Source organism: Ips typographus, linkage group LG6, assembly GCF_016097725.1.
Source record: "Ips typographus isolate SLU linkage group LG6, UJ_Ityp_2.0, whole genome shotgun sequence".
Taxonomy (NCBI): Eukaryota; Metazoa; Arthropoda; class Insecta; order Coleoptera; family Curculionidae; genus Ips; species Ips typographus.
The window spans coordinates 7,372,153-7,395,246 of record NC_138427.1 but is presented as its reverse complement, the minus strand read 5'-3'; the positions used below and the strand labels follow the sequence as shown (position 1 = coordinate 7,395,246).

The 23,094-nt window shown below is 33.7% G+C and overlaps 4 protein-coding genes across 12 annotated transcripts; 1 reads left to right on the top strand and 3 right to left on the bottom strand.

Moving 5' to 3' along the window:
• Window positions 1-458: 458 nt before the first annotated feature.
• Synd (protein kinase C and casein kinase substrate in neurons protein Synd) lies at window positions 459-14,870 on the bottom strand. 4 transcript variants are annotated; one of them, XM_081981899.1, is made up of 10 exons: window positions 14,618-14,870; window positions 7,308-7,505; window positions 6,784-6,964; window positions 4,567-4,755; window positions 4,065-4,291; window positions 3,891-4,011; window positions 3,651-3,755; window positions 3,383-3,540; window positions 1,271-1,425; window positions 459-1,213 (listed from the first exon to the last, which is right to left on the bottom strand). In XM_081981899.1, the coding sequence occupies exons 2-10, from the start codon at window positions 7,487-7,489 to the stop codon at window positions 1,101-1,103; spliced, it is 1,431 nt and encodes a 476-aa protein (XP_081838025.1). In that variant the 5' UTR covers window positions 7,490-7,505; window positions 14,618-14,870; the 3' UTR covers window positions 459-1,100. The 4 variants fall into 4 exon arrangements, with proteins under 4 accessions (XP_081838025.1, XP_081838024.1, XP_081838023.1 ...); XM_081981898.1 differs by lacking the exon at window positions 14,618-14,870 and adding an exon at window positions 12,856-13,050; XM_081981897.1 differs by lacking the exon at window positions 14,618-14,870 and adding an exon at window positions 8,878-9,041.
• A 122-nt stretch (window positions 14,871-14,992) lies between these two features.
• LOC145730615 (cyclin-dependent kinases regulatory subunit-like) lies at window positions 14,993-22,854 on the top strand. 5 transcript variants are annotated; one of them, XM_081981921.1, is made up of 4 exons: window positions 14,993-15,305; window positions 15,366-15,579; window positions 15,638-15,777; window positions 22,597-22,854. In XM_081981921.1, exons 2-3 carry the CDS (start codon window positions 15,441-15,443, stop codon window positions 15,745-15,747), a joined length of 249 nt encoding a protein of 82 aa, XP_081838047.1. In that variant the 5' UTR covers window positions 14,993-15,305; window positions 15,366-15,440; the 3' UTR covers window positions 15,748-15,777; window positions 22,597-22,854. The 5 variants fall into 5 exon arrangements, with proteins under 5 accessions (XP_081838047.1, XP_081838045.1, XP_081838046.1 ...); XM_081981919.1 differs by lacking the exon at window positions 22,597-22,854 and adding an exon at window positions 20,106-20,275 and having other exon boundaries at window positions 14,994-15,305; XM_081981920.1 differs by lacking the exon at window positions 22,597-22,854 and adding an exon at window positions 16,897-17,234 and having other exon boundaries at window positions 14,994-15,305.
• On the bottom strand, window positions 15,856-19,851 carry LOC145730600 (ATP-binding cassette sub-family B member 10, mitochondrial). Its single transcript, XM_081981892.1, has 9 exons — window positions 19,596-19,851; window positions 18,622-18,828; window positions 18,362-18,564; window positions 18,174-18,308; window positions 17,980-18,126; window positions 17,684-17,915; window positions 16,932-17,087; window positions 16,337-16,727; window positions 15,856-16,285 (listed from the first exon to the last, which is right to left on the bottom strand). The coding sequence occupies exons 1-9, from the start codon at window positions 19,849-19,851 to the stop codon at window positions 16,057-16,059; spliced, it is 1,956 nt and encodes a 651-aa protein (XP_081838018.1). The 3' UTR covers window positions 15,856-16,056.
• Taf12 (TATA-box binding protein associated factor 12) lies at window positions 21,933-22,783 on the bottom strand. 2 transcript variants are annotated; one of them, XM_081981914.1, is made up of 3 exons: window positions 22,636-22,783; window positions 22,282-22,580; window positions 21,933-22,228 (listed from the first exon to the last, which is right to left on the bottom strand). In XM_081981914.1, the coding sequence occupies exons 1-3, from the start codon at window positions 22,781-22,783 to the stop codon at window positions 22,076-22,078; spliced, it is 600 nt and encodes a 199-aa protein (XP_081838040.1). In that variant the 3' UTR covers window positions 21,933-22,075. The 2 variants fall into 2 exon arrangements, with proteins under 2 accessions (XP_081838040.1, XP_081838041.1); XM_081981915.1 differs by having other exon boundaries at window positions 22,282-22,574.
• Window positions 22,855-23,094: the final 240 nt, after the last annotated feature.

The window sequence follows — 23,094 nt, the reverse complement described above, 5'->3', positions numbered from 1 at the left end:
ACCATCATGTGATAATCAGGAATATACAGGGTGAGCCACAAGATAGCAATGAATTAAGGTTTTTTTTCTTATGGAATAATTATTTTGAACCTTGTTGTTCATCTTGTGGTTCACCCTGTATGTCACATAAAAAAACGTTTAAAATGCGTCAAATTTTCAACAAGTCGCCAGGACGGCCTCCAACAAGATGGACCTATGACATCAAGAGAATAGTAATGAACTGGATACAGGTGGCGCAAGACAGGACCGTTTGGACGGACATGCAGGAGGTGTACGTTCAGCAGTGGCTATTTAATGATGATGATGATAAAAAAAAACATGACTGAAAGGCTAATTTGCATTTTATATCAAATGGAAACCACATAACGAAAGTAGAGTGTTCTGATTAACATATTTCAAGTTTTTCTTCATCATATTTAGAAATCTACCTAAATAAATGGAAAATAAATTAAACTCGATTATTAGTCTATAAATACGTTTATTTAATGTATTTATGTAAACTTTTAGTATATCATTTCTATAAATAATAATTCTTTACAATTTGTACATTTCACGTTCTACGAGTGATAACATTTTTTTAGCTACGCTACGTACCTATACGTATTTCATACCAAAAACACCTTTTTTCTGATTGGAATTCAAATTTGCAGCTCTGCATTTTCACGGTTTTTGAAAATGTAGAGTTAACATAATTTTTGAGATAAATCCCAGTGTCTAAGAATTAGAATAAAAACAATTTACAACAAAGTGTAAAAAACAAGTAGTAAAGAATCAAAACTAGGTTTCAGGTTAAGAAAAACAACGTTTTTAACGTAATTTAAAAGTAAAAATGCAATAACAACAAATGACAATTTGTTTTGGAGTCACTCCAAAGTTTCAAAAATAAATAGAGACGACCAACAATTTGCAGAAACCCTGCACTAACAAATCAAAATACTCTTGTTACCCGTTACAGTGTGTTTCTGATTTTTGCAGTGTTCCAACATGATTTCTACATAAAGTTGGTCTATTTAATACTCAACCACGTCACACTCGACCTTCCGGTCATAAATGAAACTTCACGACTCGAAAGAACGTCCTTTACACGTGAAACTAATCACTTAAGGTGATACCAGTTCAACGTAGTTCGCTGGGTACAACCCCACTCGCCCGTCTTTCCGTCCCTTACACCAGCCTTGTTCATCTTCATCCTCCAATTTCTCAAACACCTCACCTGCAGTCGAAGAATGTAAAGTGGTTAAGAGTGCTTTTAATTTCAGTGGTGACTTACCGGTTTTAAAACTGAGCTCGTCGTTTTCGGCACCCACATAATCGTACAAAGCTTTGACGGGTACTCCCGGTTCTCCATTGTCCACTAAAGCGTCATTTTCCCAGTCTTCTTCCTCGAATGGGTTTGATTCGTTTGCTTTTGACGCAGATCCATTCCTAAAATGAAAATCAACCTAAATTTTTGCTGTTTTTAACTGACATTTCAAAATGGATTGCACCACCGTACTTTAAGACTGTCAAAATACAAGTCACAGTCTAAACCACACTTAAGCTTGGCTATAAAGATGGTATTCCTGTTTTGTCTAGTTAGACAGATAAAATTAAAATTAATTTTTTTTGGATTTCAGTTTGATCAATCCTTTTTTAGTTTAGTCTTTTGCTAATGCTTTGTAGTTACATTTTACCTCAAAATTTTCTGCAACAAATTTCGAAACTGTCTGGCATCATTTCTGATTAATACCAAGGACATGACCCTGTATGTACAGGGTGTCCCAATAAGCCGTGCACGCGGCTGTTCCTCAGAAACTATACGTAGTATGGCTACAATAAATTAAATAAAATGATAATCCGATTGCTTGTAGAATAAGTAATAAGAAGCTATACCATTGCATTTGATTTTTTCAAGATATCTAAGATAAAATTGCAATTTCTGTAAAAACGCCCTCTATCGAGAAGACCGAAAACTAAATGGAACATTGTCTTGGAACACTCTACAGGACAGAAAATGCTCTTATGCCGCAAAAACGAGATATTTTATTTCTTTCAAAGTAAACTTTGTACTACTCCCACCACTTTATTTGAAGAGATAAAAAAGAAAGTTAAATAGGAAAATTCTTCGTAGAGAATAGGGATTACTTTTATCAGACTTTGACTATACCTTTCCATTTAAATTTTCAGACGTTTTTCATTTTAGTGGTACATGCGCCCTAGCGGTGGATTTGGAAAGCTGAAAATTATTTCCAGCATTTTTCCCTTGACAACATTTACTAATAAAAAAAAATTTTCAAATAACTTTGAAACCTTTTGTCGTAGAGCATTGAGTTTGACTCCATTGTAAAGTGCAGGTTTTTTCTATCAGATGCACCATAAATGATTGTTAAAAGATGTTTTCTTCGGTCGTCAGGTGGCGCTTATTCAAAGCACTACTATTTTACCGCTTATGTCAAAAAATCAAATGCAACCCATAGCGTTGTTTAATCTCAAAATGAAAAATTTAATACTACATCAGACACCAAAACTGCAACTTTTTAGTTTTTTCTCTATTTCAAGTTATTCACAAAAAAGTTATTCATTAATCTTTATCTTCCACGGGAGAAGAGCATATGATGCGACAATTTATAATTTTTTTTAGTCTGGATCTAACCTAACCTAATCAATCGAAAAACATTTTTTAAAAAGTTAAATAGGCATGCAGAAGTCATATAAAACGCATAAGAAACTCATATTAGGTGTGTTTGCAGAGGAAATCCCTGACTGGTTTCTAACTCAGAAACTCTGACATTTTCTGACTTGCGGGGAATAGATATTAATATTTCTTAATAATCTTTAATTACTAATTGGAGAATCTTTCTGCGAACAGACCTATTATGCTCGGCTGTACATAAAAGACAAAGTTAATAATTACAAATAGCTTTTTTTGTGAATAACTTGATATAGAAGAAAGCTAGAAAGTTGCGGTTTTTGATGTCTAATGTAGAATTTTGACTTTTTGGAGTTACTATATTACAAAGCGTCACCTGTCGACAAAAGCAACAGACTTAAACAATCATTTATAACTAATCTTATAGAAAACAAAAACCGCTGCTTACAGTGGTGCCAAACTCAAGGCTCTATGACAAAGGGTTTCGAAGTTGTCGCAATTTTTTAAGCAACTTTTGGCTTTATATCAAAAGATGGAAAAAAAGTTGTGACTAGTAAATGTAGCTTCCTTTTGCAAGTATTTTCAAGAGCTAAAACTGTAAGTACGTCTTCTTGTTGACATTTCCCCAAAATTAAACATATTTCGGAGCAATTACTTTTTCCCCCAAAGCTCTTTGATTAATCGTTTGATCAAAAAAACACTCTTATTTGGACACCCTGCACAAAATATCGGATATTACTACTATAAACTTACGTTATGGTATTATCCCGATTTGTAGGACTTTCTACGTTAGATTTCGACGGTGATTTAGCCTCCTGAACCTGCGTAACCTGCGTCGGAATGGTCGCACTGGTAGGTCTGGCCGCAGCTGCTTTGGTTTTGGAAGATTTTGTGGTGGTCGATGAATAATCCTATTTAACAATTTCACACCCATAAATACACCGACTCTAAGTAATTACCGCTAGCAATTATTATCAAAACTAGCTTGAAAAATGATTTAAAAAAAAATTAATAAGCATACATGCAAATCTTCGCCTACGGGTCTCTGATTGATGAGCGTGATTCCAGTAGTGGCGGAATCCTTCGACCTGCCTTTGTGAATGTCCCGGAACTCCTCGGTGTAATCCTGAATGCGCATGCCAAACGCAATAAAAAAATAATAAAGTTTAAAAAGAAAACAAAATCACACACTGCATGCCGGGGTTTAATTACACTTACAACAAATTAATTTCGAAGTTTGAATAGCAAAAACGCAACTTACATCAAACTGAGGCCAATTCATGGCCATGTTTACTCCGTGATTGTTTGACCACCATTTCAGGTCTTTTTCAAAGTCAGCGTTATTTATCGTGTGGTAGAGTTCCTCGTATATTTGATTGAGCCTGAAATAGTAACTCTGTGAAATAAAACACTTTAAACCAGATGAAAAACATACATTGGGTCCTGAGAAATGTTTAGATATTTGTGAACGTCAAATAAGGATTCTTTGATGAATCGCAATCGTTGCGCTTCCATTTCTTGGCACTTGTCGAAAACCACGGTCATGTCTTCCATGTATTTGGGGTTGTACTGGTTGATCTCCTGCAGAGCTAGCTCGTACTTTTCTTTGCATTTTTGAACTTCCTCCTTGGATTTTTGTACTCGGTCTTGCATCTTTTTTACCTGTTACAGAGGTCCAGTTAGAACAGTTTAACTGAAAGTATTAGTTACAACTCAAACACGGCTAGTGAAACTACATCAAGCGTTACCACATTCAAAACTGTCAAAAATCACACAATGCACAAATTTTACTCACCATTTGACCCTTCTTGTGCAACGAAATACCCAACAGAAAAATGAATAAGTAAATAAACTGATAAATCATTGGAGTTGATATACAACAAACATGATAACTGTAATTAACCGAATATCGTGCTTACTTAACAAGAAAGACCTACCTGGTCAGCAGAAAATGAGGTATCTCCTGCGGCGTTTCTTTCTTGGTTAGCTGCAGATTTTTCAGTTTTGCAAGCCGTGTGGTAGTCGGTTCTCGCCTTATCCACTTTTTGGAGAAGTTTAGCCCACGGTTTTTGAGCTTTTTTGAACGCATCGTCCATGTCTTTCTTTTCTTTGATTTGCATCATTGACTGAAAATATGTCTCAATGTATAATACAGTATGAAAATGTGGCAAAATTGCTAAAAAATATTCTCAAAAACATTTGATATTTCAATAAGTTTCTATGAAATATGCCATAAGAACTTAACAAAACTTTCTAATGGATTTTAGCTTACAGAAAAGCTTGTTACAAATACTTTAGTAACGTTTAACATTATCAATAGGTATTCACTGTTTTATCAAGTGGGCGTTCAAAAATACATTATTACTCATAGGAATACGTTTAAGTATTCTAACAATTACCGTACATTCTAGAGTACCTAGCAGTGATAGTATCATTGCAATCAATTACAATTGTCTGCCGCATAACTATTCAATTAATTCTATTAATATTCAAAGCAGCAAACTCTTTCCAATACTATGAAGTAATATTTTTTGCATAGTGAGAGCTCTGAGATTACGTCAGTAAGGTAAATAATTAAAAATCTAGAAATTAATACAACAGGAAGAAACAATTTAAGAACTACTGTACGCTTATGTAATTTAAAATGACTTCCCGCACATCATTTTAAGTTTTACTTTGATTTATTACCTGAGAATTTTAGAGATACAAGGCTTGTTGGATAAATATGAGGACTTGTTAATCAGTAGAGATTCACATAGAAAACAGTGCCACAAATTTCTTTACAGGCTTTCTTAAATTTTGTCAAATTGAAAGATTGATAGTGGTTAAAGTAACTTATTTAAGTACAAATTCAATGGTCTTCTTATTTTTGAAGGCACAAAATAGCAATAAAGGTAAATAACAAAAACCATAATATATTTATTGTGAAACTCATTCGCATTAATGTATTCCAGTATTAAATTTTCGTAACTGGTTAAATGAATTTTATACATAAAAACTTCATTGATAACGTTACTTTTTGAAATCAGTTCAAAATCATGATTAGGGTTTTTTACTCATTCTAAAACCTGGGAGGCCCATTTTTACTTAACCAAAATTCTGCAATAATAACTATTTATATTGATTGATTAAGTTGTTTCCGACTTTGCGGCCGTTTAACATTGTTTAATATTTTTGCGAATTGCACTGACCTTTCGAAAACAGATTAGCACAAATAAATCTCCAGCTTACGATAAGTGCTTAATGAATATTTCCCAACAATTATTATTGTTCAAACCTGAACTGATATGATCATTCCTATTAATAATAATTGGTGCTAGTATCGCATTTTTAAAGCAAATCAAAATACTTTGTCAACCTTCTACTGCATTCGGTAAATGAAAGCTGCCGATTGAAATAATAGGAAAACCCCATTAATTTTACTGCCTAAACATCATAATTCCATAGTTTAATTAAGCTGAAAATTACGATACAAGCGGTAAAGCAGCACTTCCTTGATTAATGCCTAATAACTGTGAACAACTGGACTAACCAGTATTTCACTGTCACAAATTCATAAAACTAACATGAATTTTTGTACACTCCAGTTAACAAGTTACACAAAAACTTATCTAACTTATTCATTTTAAATCAAAAATATCTGTTTAAGCAATACGTCAATATTATTCAACCCTGACAGTAGGGACGTCTATGGAATGTATTATTATGACGGGAAAGTAAATACACAATGTCGAAGGCGCATGCCATCACATAGGCAGTACAATATTCCATTAAAAGTACATAAGTGTACGTAATATGGTATCAAAGTGACTTTTACTTTCATGCGAAGAATTGAGACACCATTGTATGCATAACAATTAACAGAAGTATTTCTTGAGAATCGGACGAAGAATGGTTTGTGTAGCAGAACAAGAACTTGTCGTTGCAATTTTTTTATTACGATTGCATCGACTGGCAAAATTGAAAGTGGGAAATGTTTGATTTAATTACGGCGTTGTTGAAAAGAATTTCAGTTTCTTGGAGCCACTCACTACAGAATAATGTAGATTTTTCGGATGTGCCAACATTAATGTATTTCAACACCTATGCAGGAAAAACTATATGTCGTCATCGACCGTGGCCTTTAACATTTAAAGGATTTACAGTCGGCTTACCTTGTGGTACGTGTCTTTTTGCCACTGTTTTACTTTTTGCATCACATCATTCACTAAACAGTCTCTAACTTTGGAATGCAAGTCGCAACGTCTGTCAGCCTCCACCAGAACACCTTTCCAAGCTGCTTCGGTCGTTCCATATTCGGGACCTTTTTCTATTATGTCGTTCCATTTTTTCGACCTAAAATAGAAACTTTGTGGTAAAAGTCGTTATAAAAGTGGTTACAAGGGAAAGTTATTGAGAATTTTATTAATTGCAGTAAATTAAATAATAAAATTAACGGGACAAGTGCCCAGCAAGTTAACCAACTGCGATTTCCTCCTTGTAACCGAAATATAAATATTTACGACCTCCATTAGTAATGCAAATTTTATTTGTCCGTATAGGATATGCGAGCCTTAGCTCATCCTTCTGATTCATTATTTTAAAATAAAAAAACCCACAACACTAGCAACTAATTGAATAACATTTATTGTATGTTAATCACACAAGTGACAAACCAAAATTGTCCAGCCAGACTTACCAAGCCTTTAGTGCCTTAGCATAATTCTTTTCAATCTCTGCTCGTTCATTGGCCAAAGTCATCAAGTCCGAGCATAGTTTGTTGCCGTCTTCTATTCTTTTAGTAGTTTTCTTGTAGTTCCCAGGCTCCCAGAAAGAGTCGCTGGTGGCGATCAGCATGTTGTCGTCGCTGTGATGCGACATCTTCAGGCTGCCACACCTAGAATTTAACGTTTTTAAGAACAAGTCGTAAAACTGCAATAATAAAGGCATGAACGCGTGCACGGATGTTAAAGAACGCGCATGCCAGGCGTAAAAACATGTTTGAGACACTCGGTATTATTGAGTGTTAGTTGATAAGATAGGCTGGTTGAAATCAATAAGGGGCACAAGCGGTGGTCTAAGCATAAAGCAGATATTGATTTGCCATGAGTCTCAATTAATATTTCAGACTACACTTTCTTCTGAAGGGCATGCTCTGCAAATTTACACCACACACAGTTTGAAGAAGATAGCAATGAGCTTTTAAAGCTTCTTCTGGAAGCTTTGCTTCATTAGAAGCCCCCAATAGCATTTGCAAGTACCAGACTTGATAAAAAAAGAAATCAGATATAGTTCATTAAGTGAAATTCAAACAGTTACTGTGTTCAACTTGATACTATAGCATTTTTTCTTAAATTTTCAAACCTGTTTTAACAGTTTTGCTTACCGTTACAAACATCTTGCCCAAAGAAGGAATAAACCAAATTTAAAAGTTTACTGCTAAGAAAGTTAAACGCATCTTCCAAAAATATGTCATTATCAGAGAAGTTTGCAATAAAACAGCTTATACAAGTATAGAAATTTTAAAACTATGCTATTTCATAAGTAAGAAGAGAGAATAGTCAGTCATCTTTTTTGGCAGTGTCACATGATAACTACCTTATTTGACATCTTGTATGTTGTTGTGACGTATGTGACACATGTCCCATACAAAGTTATGTCTAGACCAGTGATTTGTAATGGTTTTTCTCTTGTGCCTCTATAAGATTTTGCAGTTACAGTTTAGGTTAGGTTAGGTTATATAATTCAATCTAGTTCTGCAAAGCAAAAGTGACCATGATATCAACATTTTGTTACCATCGAGTAGCAAAAAAAAGGTCTAGAAGAGTCACTATATTACTAAATTTGATTTGTAAAATATTTAGAAAAAATTAAGAAATTTAAGTTTTTAAATATTGTTAACTGATTTTTTTCTATCTCACTTCAAACACTAGATCATACTAAAAATCGTCATCACCCAAAAATAAAAATACTTGCAGCAGAGTATCACATTCAACTTGTAAACATTTCTATAATAAACATTGGCATAATTGACGTATTTTTTCGCAATTGTAATTTACACGACAATCTCAAATATACCAATTTAGACGGGAATTAAAACTCATATTAAAAATCACGCGCTTCCACACGCATCAATCAGGTGCGTGTATCCTCTTGTTTTGCGCTTACAGCTTAAATAAATAAACTATTACTATGAGCAATTTGAGAAACGAGGTTATTTGCGTAATAAGGTTATTGTTTCAACCAAAAATAAGTCGGGCTATACTTACAAAGTAAAGTTATACGAAGGACAAGATGTTAGAAACACCATAATGACAGAGTGGCACTGAACTGAAAAATCACCTTTTTGATACAAATTTACCACTACGACATTTGTGGTAAGGAAAAAGACATTTTGAATGGGTCCGCTGATTTGTTCGTCGTCTATTGTCACTGTAATTGCTAAAAACGGTTTCAGTTTTGCATAGAAAGAAAATTAAATTCGGTAACCTTCATCAACGATGTCAACAAAAGGGAATTGTTTAATTTCGACGTAAATAGCCGCTATCTGCTTTAAATCATGTCGGTGGATTTAATTTTGGTATTTAGTACACCTGTTGGCACATTTTAAAGATGTGTACTTTAAGACATTCCTCGCGTTTAAAACGTACTAAACAAATGCGAACTCCAAACCCAACATCAGTGTACTGAAAATTGAAGGTATCGATTGACTTTATAGAAGCCAAATGTTTAATAAAGTAATCCTTGAGTTAAGGGTGGCTTTTGGCTTTATAATTTCACTATAACCAAGCAGTTTTCGTCCTGTTAAGGAGCTTGTCCTAATAAGCCTTATTAATAGCAAACGTGAAGAAAGTTTGTAACACCTAATTAGACTGCTAACCATAATCATCATTAAGGTCAAAAAATGTTGCCAACTAAGGTGAGGAGATATCTAGCCACCCTTAAGCCGTTCTATATTAAAACCGTAGCTAGTAATTGGTTTAAAGGCAAAACCTTGTCCGCAGGGTAAATATTACATGTCCAATCGATTCTCACAATGAAAAAAATTGGAACAGTGACTTTTTTATTGACATACTAAACCGGATTTCTGCTCTTCACTTCGACTGTTTGAGTATTTAGATCTAACGGATTCTGACGTGTCCTATATTTTGCCGCAATTTTAGTAAATGGAAACCAGCGAAAATCGAGGCATATCAGAGGTCTCGAGTTCACGTCACATTTCCCGTTACAAACGGCGCTTGACATGTGAAATTTCCCGTTCAAACGACCTATTGAAGAGCCCCAACACAATGTAGTGACACGAGATAAACGTCGAATGTAAAAGCCCATCAAAAGTTTTTAATTTCAGGCCCTACTCGGATATTTACTGCTACAGAATTTGATGTTTCTGTTTTCACTACAAAGTGTGTAAAAATTTAGTTCAGAAACCTGACAATTTTTTATGCAATCGCTTAATAATAACATTTTGTTAAAAATGTTCTTTATAATACAAGGTATAGTATTTTTCATTTTTTTGTTAGTGCCTAAAGAACTTTTGAAAGTAGGTTTCCATTTTAAACGCTAATACTATAAAGCTAACAATATACCATAAACCAACATCATCAAATTTTACTAGATAACATTCACAGTAAGTATTGATTTCCGTCACTTTTAATACCTCTATTTCATTCACTTTAAAATCTAAATCTTTCATAATTAATGTTTATCATAAATATTGATATTTTACTAGGTCGAATCTTTAAGCATTTCCTTTACTTTATATAATTATTCAAATCAATGGTTGACATTCTCTCACTCTTTATCTCTGTGAAATTTAAAGAAAGTAAAGTAAATAAGAGTGATGTGTTTTTTTCTATGATAGATAACATTGTTAAAAGTTTCAGTATTTACATTGGACTGGATTAAATAACTAGTTTTGATTATGTAATGTTCTGTAATTGACGATGCTTTTGGATTCACACTATCCATGGAACTTTGTCCCTTGTAAATTTTTGGTAATGATTTTTCTATAAGGTTATATGACAATTTTTCTTTCAATTTCATAGCCACTTTGTCAACTTATCCTAAAAATGTTACTTAGCCTGTCAGCTTGACAAAACTGTAAAGTAGAAGCCTGTAGTTTTTCCCACCCATTTTGCCAAATCTCCAGAATTAGTTAACTTTGCAATGCTTGCAGGAATATTGTTACATGTCACGGATAGATTTAGAAAGGTTAATTTCCCATAAATTTACAGCCTGTCCTTTAAAACAAGGCTGTAAACTTGTTAGTCTGTCATATAAAGTCTTCACATACACGAGTCCACATGTCGTTGTAATTCGGTTGTATTTTCCCTTCGAAGACAATGAGAATATTTCTATTGGGTACTAGGATACTTGGCTACCTAATATACATAAACCAAATAATGATAGAGTAAAGAAGTGAGTCAGTGGAGATAATAAATACAGTGGCAAATAACACAGTCTTCTCCACAAAGTTTATTCAAGATCATAGAATGTAGTATTCAAATGACAATTATTGTTTACGTAAGTCTGTTAATATTGAATCAAAAATATCTTGTCATTTCATAATAAAAGAAAACTTTCATGGATAGTGTAGATTCAAAAATATCGTGCACAGCCTTTATAAATTGAAATTAAATTCTAATAGAGATGATAAGAGAATCTGTCAGTACAGGAGAAATATATTTCAAATATGTCCTTCCTACACTACAAATTCCAACAAAACCCAGCCAGACTATCCCGGTTGCAACCCACTAGTGTACTTGTAAATATAGCTAAAGTTTGGATAGTAAGTAAGCATTATTATGTAGGAACAAACGTTTGAGGCAAAGTAACAAAATTTAATTTTAGTTACAAAATTAAAGAGCAATTAGAAAAGCTACTAGTGAAGGTTCTATTACATTTAAATGGAGTACATACATGAAAAAGTCAGACTTAACTATGCTGTAAACGTGCCAAAAAACAAAGTGCTGTAATAGGAAAAACGTGAAGTAGACAGTGATAATCCTTAGAAAGCATTTAAATGAGAAAACAATGATTGTAACAAACAAATTACAGGAGAGATAAACCACCTTATCTTGGTTGCAACATATTGTAAGCTAATTTGAGTTCACCGCTTACCTCTCCAATAGAAATTTAATTAAGTGAAATAAATATCATACCCCATTTACCACTCCATGTTTGTGACCTGAGAATAAAATAAATTGCATGACAGAATATCCCAAGCTAGAAATTTCAAATTATAGTAACGTAATTTGCTTATTATACCGTATAGAAGCTATATCGATTTAAAGTAATAATAGCGACATAAGATCTGCCATCATCAATTTGCAGGTGCGTGTGATTTTTGATTTCCGACCTGTCTGACGATTGTGGGGCCACGCCCCGATTCCTGTTATACTGCGAGGAATGTGGCCTGGCGGGTCTTCCTTATTTAATAAAAACCGAATATAAACTACCTGCTTAACTTCACAAATATCCATTAGATAAGTCCAATGACCGATGATACCAACTTCTCGCGTTATAGACTCACCAGATGTAATTAACTTAATATAGATCCTGAAACATTTTAGTCTATTAAGATTGATAGAGTGCGGAATAATTAAGCGGAGTCCTAGTTGAGCTAGTTAAATTGTAGGGGCATTGTCATGTATCAATTGGCAATTTTTATTACTGCTAGGCGGATGACTAGTCTAGGTAGTCTAAATAAGTATGTTAAAAATTTAACCCAGATTTCAAATCAAATAACAAATATTACCTATTAACTATAGTGCTCGATGAAAGTGCAATTTGCAGGCAAACCCCTGACTAAGCATTATTTAGAAATCGGATGCACGGCACTTTTTCGCAAATTGCCACAAGGCTCATTTCTCTCTAGACGGATGAACAATAAGCAAAAATTCCATAAAAGTACTATTTTCTCTGTTTGCAAAAACTGGTTAGGTATTGCTACTGGATTCATTAACTGAAACACTATAAAATTACCTTTAATAGATCACTCTGACGTTTATTACACGGAAATGGTAATAAAAAGGAAAACAAGTGCATAAATGCAAAAAAGCTGCAGTACATCAATCTTGACTCCGTTATTATTAACACAAAGACATATAACAGGAATTCCAAAAAAAGTTGAAAATGCCCATTTGGGAAGCGACCTGAATTTTAGAATCTGCATAAAGAGGCATTAGAGCATAACTGTCAGGTCATAGCACGCTAGTGAAATTTTTGTTTTCTAACATTCCACTCACCCTTCTTCATTATCCTTTGAAATCAGCATTATCCTATCCAAGTTTTGTACACTCTTAAATAAACATAACAACAAATGTACCACAGGCTTGATTAAAAGAGTTAATTATACTGGTGATCGCCGGACACAGTATTGTGGGTTCAAAATAAGTCAGTACCACGTAAAACACGAATCCGAGCGTCGAGAAGACTGAGAACCGGCCTGGGCTTTCATAGAACTGGTACTTGACTTTTTGCGGACCTCTTACCTCTCTCTGTACTGTATTGACCGCGTTTTGTCACACGCCGCGCAGGTAATACTTGCTAAAAATTCTGACCACTATTCAAAGTCTAAAATATCTAGTTCTATCAATTTTACATAGAAACTCGAATTTAATTTGGTGCTTAATTGCAACTACATACAGTTGTTTTGCTGTGTAGTAAACAAACAAATGGGTCAGATGGATTTTGCAATAAAATTTTTACATTTAGGAAGGTAACTTACTTATTGAGTGTTTCATTCCTATGACCAAATCAAAAAACTGACAAGTGGTCATATTGATTAAGAAAAAGATGAATGATTACAGATAATCAATCCATCTTCTTCTAACACATATTTACATTATCTGAAGCTAGAGCTACATGTGCTGCATTTGCATAAACCTGTCACTCACAGTGTCAAAAAAGCAGCTTTTTGATTTACACTAAACTCTACACATATTATAGATATTGGATACTAATAAATAAATCCAAATTATTTGCAAAATGAATTCAATTAAAGCTAACTACAATTCTTCAACAAAAATGTTTATTAAAATACATTTAGTTAGAATTACAACAACTTGATCAAGCAAGCCTAAAAGGTACAGCTACAGTTAAAGGGCTTTTTAGAATTTAGTACTGTTAAGCTGCAACATTAACCCTTGCCTAACCCATTCCCATACATCACTCAAACTGATTAGAAAATAACTTTCTGAACTGTAATAAAAACTGATAATTTTAACAATGAAATCAATCAAAGTATCAAATACCATTGACTCAGTGTTTTAAGTTCAACTTTCCAACAATTTTGGTTATCAAAGGGATATTCAGATATTTGCTGGTTATTCAATCACCACAGCTTTACTGCTGACATGTCTTAATAACCCTGGTAATAACCATAATTCAGACTTATTTTTAAAGATTATTGGGAAGATTATCTAACTAAATTGACACTGTGATAAGATACTTTTATTTTAGTAACATTAAAAGTTATATCACTTTATTGGCAAATCCACTGATAAAAAAGGAATTAGTACATTGCAAATTTACTGGGACTAATCACACACCTTAGAACACCAGGGAAGAGTGACAAAAATTGAAATAAAACTTTAGAACACACCTTGGGATAAAAAGACTGACATGTATTGGAGTTGAAAGGAATTAAATTAGTTGAGGTTTTTTTAAACAAATAGCTTAGACTGAGGTAGAAAAAATTGTTTTGGGTTGTTATTTAAACATACCAAAACATTTTATGTTGTTAAGAGAATTACCTATTGTAGGTACCAAAATAAATTTGCCTAATCATCTTTTGTATAGGGACCTTGACAGTATAAAACTAAGACTAACACATTTTTGAGGATTAAAGGGCCTCTCAACCAACAGTTAACAGTTCCCCCACACACCAAAAGCTTATAAACAAAGTACCTAGTTCAGTGCTATTTGTTATCTAATTTTCCTGTTGTTTGCTCAGTTTATTTAATTTAGCAGCCTTTTTTGTTGATAAAATAACGTCATTGGTCTTACCTGACTGGGTACTAATGTGGAAGTCTAGAAAATAATGATCTTCCTCACAGGAACTATGCAGGAAGTTTTTTGGTGCACTAAAACACGGTTAATTTGCTTCGGCTTCGACCAGGAAATTTAACGGCTAAACGCAAGCAAAACTCGAAAATTTTCGGCATAGAATAACACGGAGTACACCTCGAAAACGCTCCGAATTCCGATAAATTCATGGAATTCCTGCAAAAACTGGCCGAATCTACTAAGCTGTCTCAGGATTTTTGAAAGGCCCGTCTCCCGTCTCCCGTCAAACAACTTGCCAGTTGCCACTGTCAAAGTCAAATGTCAAATATTCAAAACTTTAAAAGAAGAGGATCTATTTTAGATTTTTGTGTTTTTTGTTTCGTAAATTCTTCATCAATAAACAATAAATTGAATAAATTGAGTTTTGCGGACAGTTAATAAACGGATAAACGTATATTAAATTAATTACCATTTATTTCCGGCCACTATACTGAAAAGAAGAAACGAGTTTAGAAGCAAAAGTGTGGTTAGATTTACCGTATACTTTCGAAAAAAATTGCAAACATTTCAAATTTGGAAAATGTTTTGGTTTATAACTTGATTTCACTTCAGCTTTTATTAAATTCCAATATAACGTGTTTTGCTACGACCTAATTTATAATTAATCACATTTGTCACTTATTTTGTTGTAAGTATAATAAATTTTAACAGACTACCAAAACCTTACCATAAACTGCATGTTTTACAGCAAACAAGAGAATTCTCGACTTTATTTACTAGCATATTAGAAAGGAAAAGCATAACTATAAAAAAAAACTTGAAAATGCCAGCTGAGAATATTCAGTACTCAGAAAAATACTGTGATGAACATTATGAGTATCGCCATGTAATCCTACCTCCAGAATTGGCAAAACTAGTGCCTAGAGCACACCTTATGACAGAGACTGAGTGGAGGAATTTAGGTGAGTACTTAACTTAATTAGTAGGGGTGATCACAGGTATATTTGGGTACTTTAATAGGGGTGCAACAAAGTCCCAATTGGGTTCATTACATGTTGCATAATCCAGAACCACATGTACTGCTCTTTAGGAGACCGATTTATGGGCTTGACCCTGATTATACTAGGTGAAGTTGTTAAGTAATTATACCTCATTCTGTGGTAAGTATTTTTGGTTAACCATTCAGATAATACATGGAATTGTCCTTTAGTTTTAGTAAGGCTACTAATAAAAGACTGTTGAACCGTTTAAACCCAAATAAAATTACATTTTAGTTGTGTATATTGTATGTAAAAGATCACATATTGGCAATAGTTTTGCATCTCAACAAAGTCTGGTTTTATGTACATTACAAACTGTCAGTCAAAAGATAAATAAGACAATCAACAGCATAAATCTCCCCAACACCTTAACAAAAACAAATTCTACTACAGAACTCTCTAACTTTGGAAGGTTTGATGTTTCATAAGTTCCTTAAACACTCCAGTTTCTTTCTGTAACAATTCTTGGTATTTGCCTTGCTCCACTATTTGTCCATCCTTAAGTACAGCAATAGTGTCAGCATTCTGGATAGTTGATAACCTATGAGCAATGGTTAACACAGTTCTACCTTTCATTATTCTCTCGAGAGCTTCTTGTACTAGTTTTTCAGATTGAGCATCCAAGGCACTACAATATCTCCCTAAATAATTGTTTTATTCCAGTCAGTAAAAAGTTTACCTTGTTGCTTCATCCAGTAAAAGTATTCTAGGATTTTTAATCAAAGCTCTGGCGATAGCCACACGTTGTTTCTGACCACCACTAAGCATTACTCCTCTTTCCCCTACTACAGTGTCAAACCCGTCAGGTAGTTTCTGAACAAATTCATACACATTGGCTTCCTTAGCTACTTGGATAAGTTCATCTTCAGTCACTTTACTAGGATCGTCAGCTCCGTAAAGAATGTTATCTTTTATTGAGCTTGAAAACAAGACTGGTTCTTGACTGACTGTTCCTATATGTTTTCTAACCCAACTGGGGTCAAGATCCCTAATATTGTGACCATCTAAGTACACTGCGCCATCTTCAGGATCATATAAACGTAGCAATAAAGCTCCCAGTGTGCTTTTACCTGCCAATATTTTTGTAATAAATAAGAGTGACTTTCGGTCTTGACCTAGCGTAAAACACAGCATTGTTCCTAGTTTTTGATTGGTAAAAAAAGCAGCAAGCTGAAAGCTGATTTTTTTTGACCAATCACAAACTGGTGTGTTTTGTCAGAAATTTGGCCATTCTTTTAGACACTCTGTACGCTGAAATGATTTACTAAACTAACCTGAACCACTAGGACCAACTACGGCAACCATTTTTCCTGGAGTGATATTCAACTCCAAGTTTTTCAAAACTTCAATGTCCTGCCGTGATGGATAGCTAAATTTAACTCCTTTGTACTCAATGTGTCCTTCCGGAGCCGCGACCGGAACTACTCCGCCTGGAAATAAAATAAAACCAACATTTTTGAAACTAGTTAACCCGATATATAGTAAAGAATATAGACATAGCAGAAACTACATGTTTAAATTCTTTGTAAACTTGATCCTTTCCACTGCACATAAAAGAATTAAAACCTTGAGGAAAACTAAGTAGTACAAGAATGATTAAACCAAACAGTAAACTTTATTGATATTAGGAGTATTATTTTATCTATTTAATTGTAAGTTAGAGAGATTAAAAGAAAACACATCTGTGCTTGGTGTATTGTTCCATTTCTATTCATGATGTAACAACTCAAATTTACTAATCCAACAAGTCAGCATCATATCATTACAAAAAGAAATATAATTTGAAATATTGCAGATTAACCAATAATTAAAGATTAGAGAGTCATATAACTTAGAAGCAATTCGTAATAGTAAATACAGTTACAATACTAATTAGACAGTTTAAATATTGATTGTTTCATTCATTGTCTGTAAATATGGCAAATAGACTTGAATTAAAATTTTACTTCTTTATGATTGTTTCAAAAAGTTGTTTAAAACTTGTCTTCAATATTACAACAAAATCACAATATAACAAACAACAGACCTGATACTGGTATAGCCGGTTCTCTGTCCATAATTTCCCAAATTCTTTGTGCAGCTCCAATAGATTTATTAAGCTCAGAATAAAAGCTAGACAATCCTGATACAGAGACACCAATATAGGCGGCATATAACAGAAATGAAGACAGATTTCCCACTGTTATTTCATGAGAAGTGACCATGACTCCTCCATAGTATAAGACTGATATTATTATAACATGTCCACTGAATCCAGTCTATAAATAACATATGTTTGGTCCTGTTATTATTATTTCCCTAAAAGAGTTGTGGGGGACCTACCATGCCATAAAATATAGCTCTGGCTCTTGCCTCCAAATAACCTAAACTCAACACGTCTTTTATAGAATGTTTGTATGATTCCATTTCTCTTGGTTCTTGCGCAAACGCCTTTACAGTTCTCATGTTAGATATCCGTTCTTCTGCAACCTAAAACCCCAAACTAACTTGTCCCCTGTCACATATTTAAATAAAACCTTTGTAGACTCTGCTAAAGAATCTTGCAATTTTCTAGAAATTCCTCTAACATACCGGCCGTAAACCACGGCAAGACCTGCTACTGGAGGTACAATAGCCATACCCACCAAAGCCAGTTTAGTGGACATATAAAACTGCAAGTGATGTAATATAAATTTTGCTACTACTGATTTGTAATAAGCAGTACCATCATACTAGTACCTGCCAAAACCATAACAGTTGAGCGTAACCCATCTGAAATATTTTGTGACAAAGCTTGTCCCACTACCTGAGTGTCAGCAGATAATCTGTTAATAAGTTCCCCAGTGGGGCGTTTATCAAACCAGCCTTGTTCTTGTCTAACAATGGCATTGAAAACATTTCTTCTTAACTTTTGAGTCATCCTGTAGCCTTAGCAAAATACTCAAAAATTTAATACTTCTTGTTTACTGTGTGTACTTGTATTACCTGCTATAGACATACAGTAAACCCTGCCAAAGTTACAAATTCCACCCAAAACAAAAACGCAAAGCAAAATGCCACACACTTTATTTAGTCGCGTTTTAGCATCACCTAAATCACTAGAACTAGTGTAGATTATGTCCAAAACTTTGCCTAAACTAAAAGGAACAGCCATTGTTACTGAACTAGATACTACTAGAAATCCCACTGCACCTGAAATATAAAATGGTCGTAAACTGCTATAATTAATCTATTAGTTTAAACAAATTATATATAATTAAAACAAAAACATGATGGTCTAGAAATTTTGAAACTTTCAGAAAAAATGAGGGAACAGAAACTTTTGTGAGGGCAAACAGGGCCATCAAAAAAACACTTTCTTATGTATTTGGCAGGCATTTTATGAAATATCAACTAAAAGTCTTTAGAAAGTTGCTAAATTTAAGCTAAAACTCTATGTATTCATAAGAAAATGTGTTTTAATGGCTCTGTTTGCCCTTCCAAAAGTTTCAATCAGCTGTTTTTAACATTTCATTGGAGTGCCTAATATTACTTTGGGGTTTTGGGCAGGTATTTTCAAATAGTAATCACTCATTTTAAGTAAATTCACAATCCACTAAATAAAGGAAAAACATCATTTAGCAGTGATCTCTAAAATGAAACTAATGATAGCATTTCCTGTGTTTGCCCTTCCAAAAATGATATATAATATAAAACAGCTGATTTGCTGGATATCCTAATTAATTACTTTTAGATAATTTTTGACAAAGTACATTAGTAACCTCTCCAATAAGAGGGAAACTTCAGCTCAGACTCTGCAATTTTACTCTTTCACTATAATAACTAATTATAATACACAATGTTTCTGCTTAAATTACTAATTATACTTTCTCACAGAAGTAGGTAGGAACAAGGGTAAAAAATCTTATACAAAAAACACAACTTAATGATTTTGATATGAAAGTAAAACATGAACTTACTTGCTAATCTCCATTTCTCAGGTTTTGCCAAATCAAACAACCTGCTCAGATCTGATTTGGTTATTCGTGGTGGTTTTTCAACTTTAACATCAAGCTTTACCTCTGTCTTTTCCCCAGATTTTTCTGCCTCTTTGGCACCTTTTCTTCGGAAGAACTGAAATATCCTATTACCTCTTGTCTGTCCACCACTAGTACCTCCTACAGGACTAGTGTTTACAGCCACATAGGTTTTGCTTTGACTCGTTTTCTCTGACATGGTTTTCAAATTCCTCACTATACACTTATTTGTCCCTGTATTTTTAAAAAACCATTTTACCTGACTGAGTGTTACTACTGTTGATATTTTATTTTTTGATAACTGTGTACAATAAATCAGCATTGTCGATGTAAGTAAATTAATTTAAAAATGTGCTAACAGAGCAGTTTTGCAAGAATTCATGATTCTGGTTGTTTTTTTTTCACTTAAGTGTTATGATTATGAATGATTCTAAAAAAAATCTTTGTTTATAGGGTTATGTTGCTCTTATGCAATTATAACTTTCTTCTTTTTTGATCATGTGAGCTGAAATATCTCGATAATGCGACCTCTCGTGTCAGAGTAATGAATTAATCTACGCCACATACGAAATTCATTGTTAGAATACTTATTGGTTTTATGCTAATAAATAATACCAAATGCAAAGTTTTATCTCATTTCAATAAACTGGTTTATAATCATGTAGGTACTTTCCAGATGCTACCCCCTGTAAAAGCAAACGTTTCATCCTCTATAAAATAGGTACAATATCTAGACGGACCTACCTAGTATGACACAACAAATAATTTAGCTAATTTGCAATAATTAAGTACGACGAATAATTATGATTCATTCATTAACACTGACCTATCTCTAATAATAATATCGTATTTTTTCAATTTTGAATACTTATATGATGCTACATAAAAAAGAAACACTCACCTCTCTTTTAAATTTAAATTATCATCAATAAAGTCCTTGTAGAGATACACAAACGCTAGTCCAATACATTTTATAAGTAGAACAGGAATTAAATTCACGTATAGGATGTTGAGCAACTATTCTCTCGTTACCAGTAAATGTTCACTGATAATATCCATTTTAATTAAAATAAAACCTCTCCTCTTATTAACGATATCAAACAAACAAGCGCTCAAGTTTATCGACCCTATTTGGAACCTACATGACGTTATCTTTACGTGAATTTTTGTAAGTGTACTAACCGTAAATAATGAATTTGCATATCACACTAATAAATATTAGTTACAAATAGTGTTTAAGATACATTAATTTAAATTTTCTAAAGATTCGTAAAGGATAGAGAAACAATCCTATTAAACATTGTTATGAACAAACCTCTGTTTATTTAATATTTATTGTAATTATTTTGGCCGCGAGTCTAATTACGGTTGTAGGAGGGCGATACATACAGACACATAATCGGAATACAAACAATAGTTTTAAGAACCCCATATTTGAACAGTCATAGAGATACAATAATTTAATCTATCGAGCGCAAACCGCCCATTTTCTAATTAATTACACCATCAGTTCCTGTTATCATTAGGAGTGACTTTGTACGTGTCATATCAGATGTAAGCCAATAAATAAATCCAATTTACGTTGTTCGTTCTGTTTTCAACTAGATCAACAGTAATCTGTCTCCGCACGCGTGAATCCTCGGTGATCGGCAAGAATACTCTGTGCAAACGGTGCACGCCCATTCCTTAGATTGTTTAAAATTCCACTATTGCGTGTAATTGGTTGTAGATAAAAATGGGACACAGTCATTCTTCCACACATAAGCGTTTGCGGTCGATATCGTCCTCGAGAAATTGCGGAGAATTTACGGAGGTTGTTGATTTAGAATTCAGTGACGCGGGAACGTTTTGCGAATTTCCTGCGCCTAAGAATCCACAAGAAACCAATGCAAATGATGTGATATTGAGCAAAAGAGAAATGGAACCAAACAAGGAACGATTATCTACATTGACGCATCTCGAATATCCAAAAGATCTGGTACAGTTAGAGACACAGGTAGAAGAGCTGGATGAAAAAGTAAACAAATTGTCACCAGAGGAGTTATTTGTTTATTTTCCCTCCTTAAAGGATGATCTTCACAATTGTTGGCAGAAGGTTTATAGCATTAAAGAAGAGAATTCACAGACAAAACTGAAAAAGCACCAAATAATAGATCATATCAGGGAATTACTGAGACTGCTGAATGCAAGATTGCAAAGAAGGGAGTTTGAACAGTAGTGCTTAATTTTAGAATCTCAGTGCATATATGACAAAAGTCAATTGAAATAATAACCACAATGTAAAGAAGCAAAATAGTTTAATTTACCTAGTTCAATAAAATATACATGGTAAATCTAAATCTTACAACTGTAAAAGTGAAACCAGTTTCCTACTTCTATAAAACATTAAATTATTAAAAATCCTAAAAGATTGTAATTTATAATTAATATTTCTTAAGAGTTTTCCTTATCAGAGCTGTTCTCTGTTTGTGGGCCTCTGTTGTTAAACTTCTCTTATAAGGTCTAAGTTCATCAGTGCCAAAACCAGGAGTCCACATGTTATAATTACGACTAAGAAACTGCTGCACATCTTTCACCTAGTAAAAATTGCATTAGTTTTCACTTACCACTATTAAACAGCAACACTAACCTCTATACTATTACAATTCCGATTCTTGGCTATAAGAGCAGCTCCATTCAGACACCTATCAACAAACTCATCAACATAAGACAACAGGATTTCCTCTACATCATCTTCAAGAGTTAATGTTTGATCAATCTCCCTAACTAAATCTTGCAGCCTTTGTTTGGACATTACTTGGGCCGCGTCACTAGCATTTGAGTTTGGTACAGATTTGCCCATTAACACTGAATTTTGTGTGTGGTGTGATTGTAGGGAGGGCTGTTGTATATTCTGTACATTTTGCATGTTTGGAACTGAACCTGAAACTATTTTATTAATTAGGCGAAGCCCCTAGCATAGTATAAAGAACAGGATGATTACCTTGCATTGGTTGGGACTCCACTATGTTGTTATGTGCAACTTGGTTCTCATGTGGTAGGGAATTTGTGACTATACCGTTATTTTGAGTCATTAATTGACCCACCGTTTGATTTACGATCAAGTTTTGCTGTTGGAAATTATTTTGCATTGTTCAAACTTTTAAAAATGTGAGTTTAATGTTATTTTAAATTAAAATAAAGTTTACAAAACAAAAACAAAGGCTTTTGATTGACTACTGACCATTTGACTTGACAGTACTGACAGTGACATTGCTTGCGGTTGGGGAGTGGGGGGTTAGAAAAGTGTTGCCAATTCATGTGCAGTGTTGCCGTGTTGCGATTTGACTGTTGGCCTGCGAATAGAGCTGCAAAATTTGAATCTTTCAGAGTTTTTTCTTTTCCGAACTTGTAGATAACAAAGGGCGGCTATAATTTTTTTTAGGCCGAGCTTTAAATGGCG

Excerpts from the sequence above, each read along its gene's own strand:
- Synd (XM_081981897.1), bottom strand. The coding sequence starts at position 8,918 with ATGGTGTTTCTAACATCTTGTCCTTCGTATAACTTTACTTT. Across the intron at positions 3,541-3,650 it reads CCGTAGGCGAAGATTTGCAT|GATTATTCATCGACCACCAC; the intron begins GTATGCTTATTA and ends ATTGTTAAATAG. Across the intron at positions 1,426-3,382 it reads AATCGGGATAATACCATAAC|GAATGGATCTGCGTCAAAAG; the intron begins GTAAGTTTATAG and ends TTTTCATTTTAG.
- LOC145730615 (XM_081981921.1), top strand. The coding sequence starts at position 15,441 with ATGCCAGCTGAGAATATTCAGTACTCAGAAAAATACTGTGATGAACAT. Across the intron at positions 15,580-15,637 it reads GACTGAGTGGAGGAATTTAG|GGGTGCAACAAAGTCCCAAT; the intron begins GTGAGTACTTAA and ends GTACTTTAATAG.
- LOC145730600 (XM_081981892.1), bottom strand. The coding sequence starts at position 19,851 with ATGTCAGAGAAAACGAGTCAAAGCAAAACCTATGTGGCTGTAAACACT. Across the intron at positions 17,088-17,683 it reads ACCGGCTATACCAGTATCAG|GCGGAGTAGTTCCGGTCGCG; the intron begins GTCTGTTGTTTG and ends TTTTATTTCCAG. Across the intron at positions 16,728-16,931 it reads AGTTGGTCCTAGTGGTTCAG|GTAAAAGCACACTGGGAGCT; the intron begins GTTAGTTTAGTA and ends AAATATTGGCAG.
- Taf12 (XM_081981914.1), bottom strand. The coding sequence starts at position 22,783 with ATGCAAAATAATTTCCAACAGCAAAACTTGATCGTAAATCAAACGGTG. Across the intron at positions 22,581-22,635 it reads GGAGTCCCAACCAATGCAAG|TTTCAGGTTCAGTTCCAAAC; the intron begins GTAATCATCCTG and ends TTAATAAAATAG. Across the intron at positions 22,229-22,281 it reads GGAATTGTAATAGTATAGAG|GTGAAAGATGTGCAGCAGTT; the intron begins GTTAGTGTTGCT and ends AATTTTTACTAG.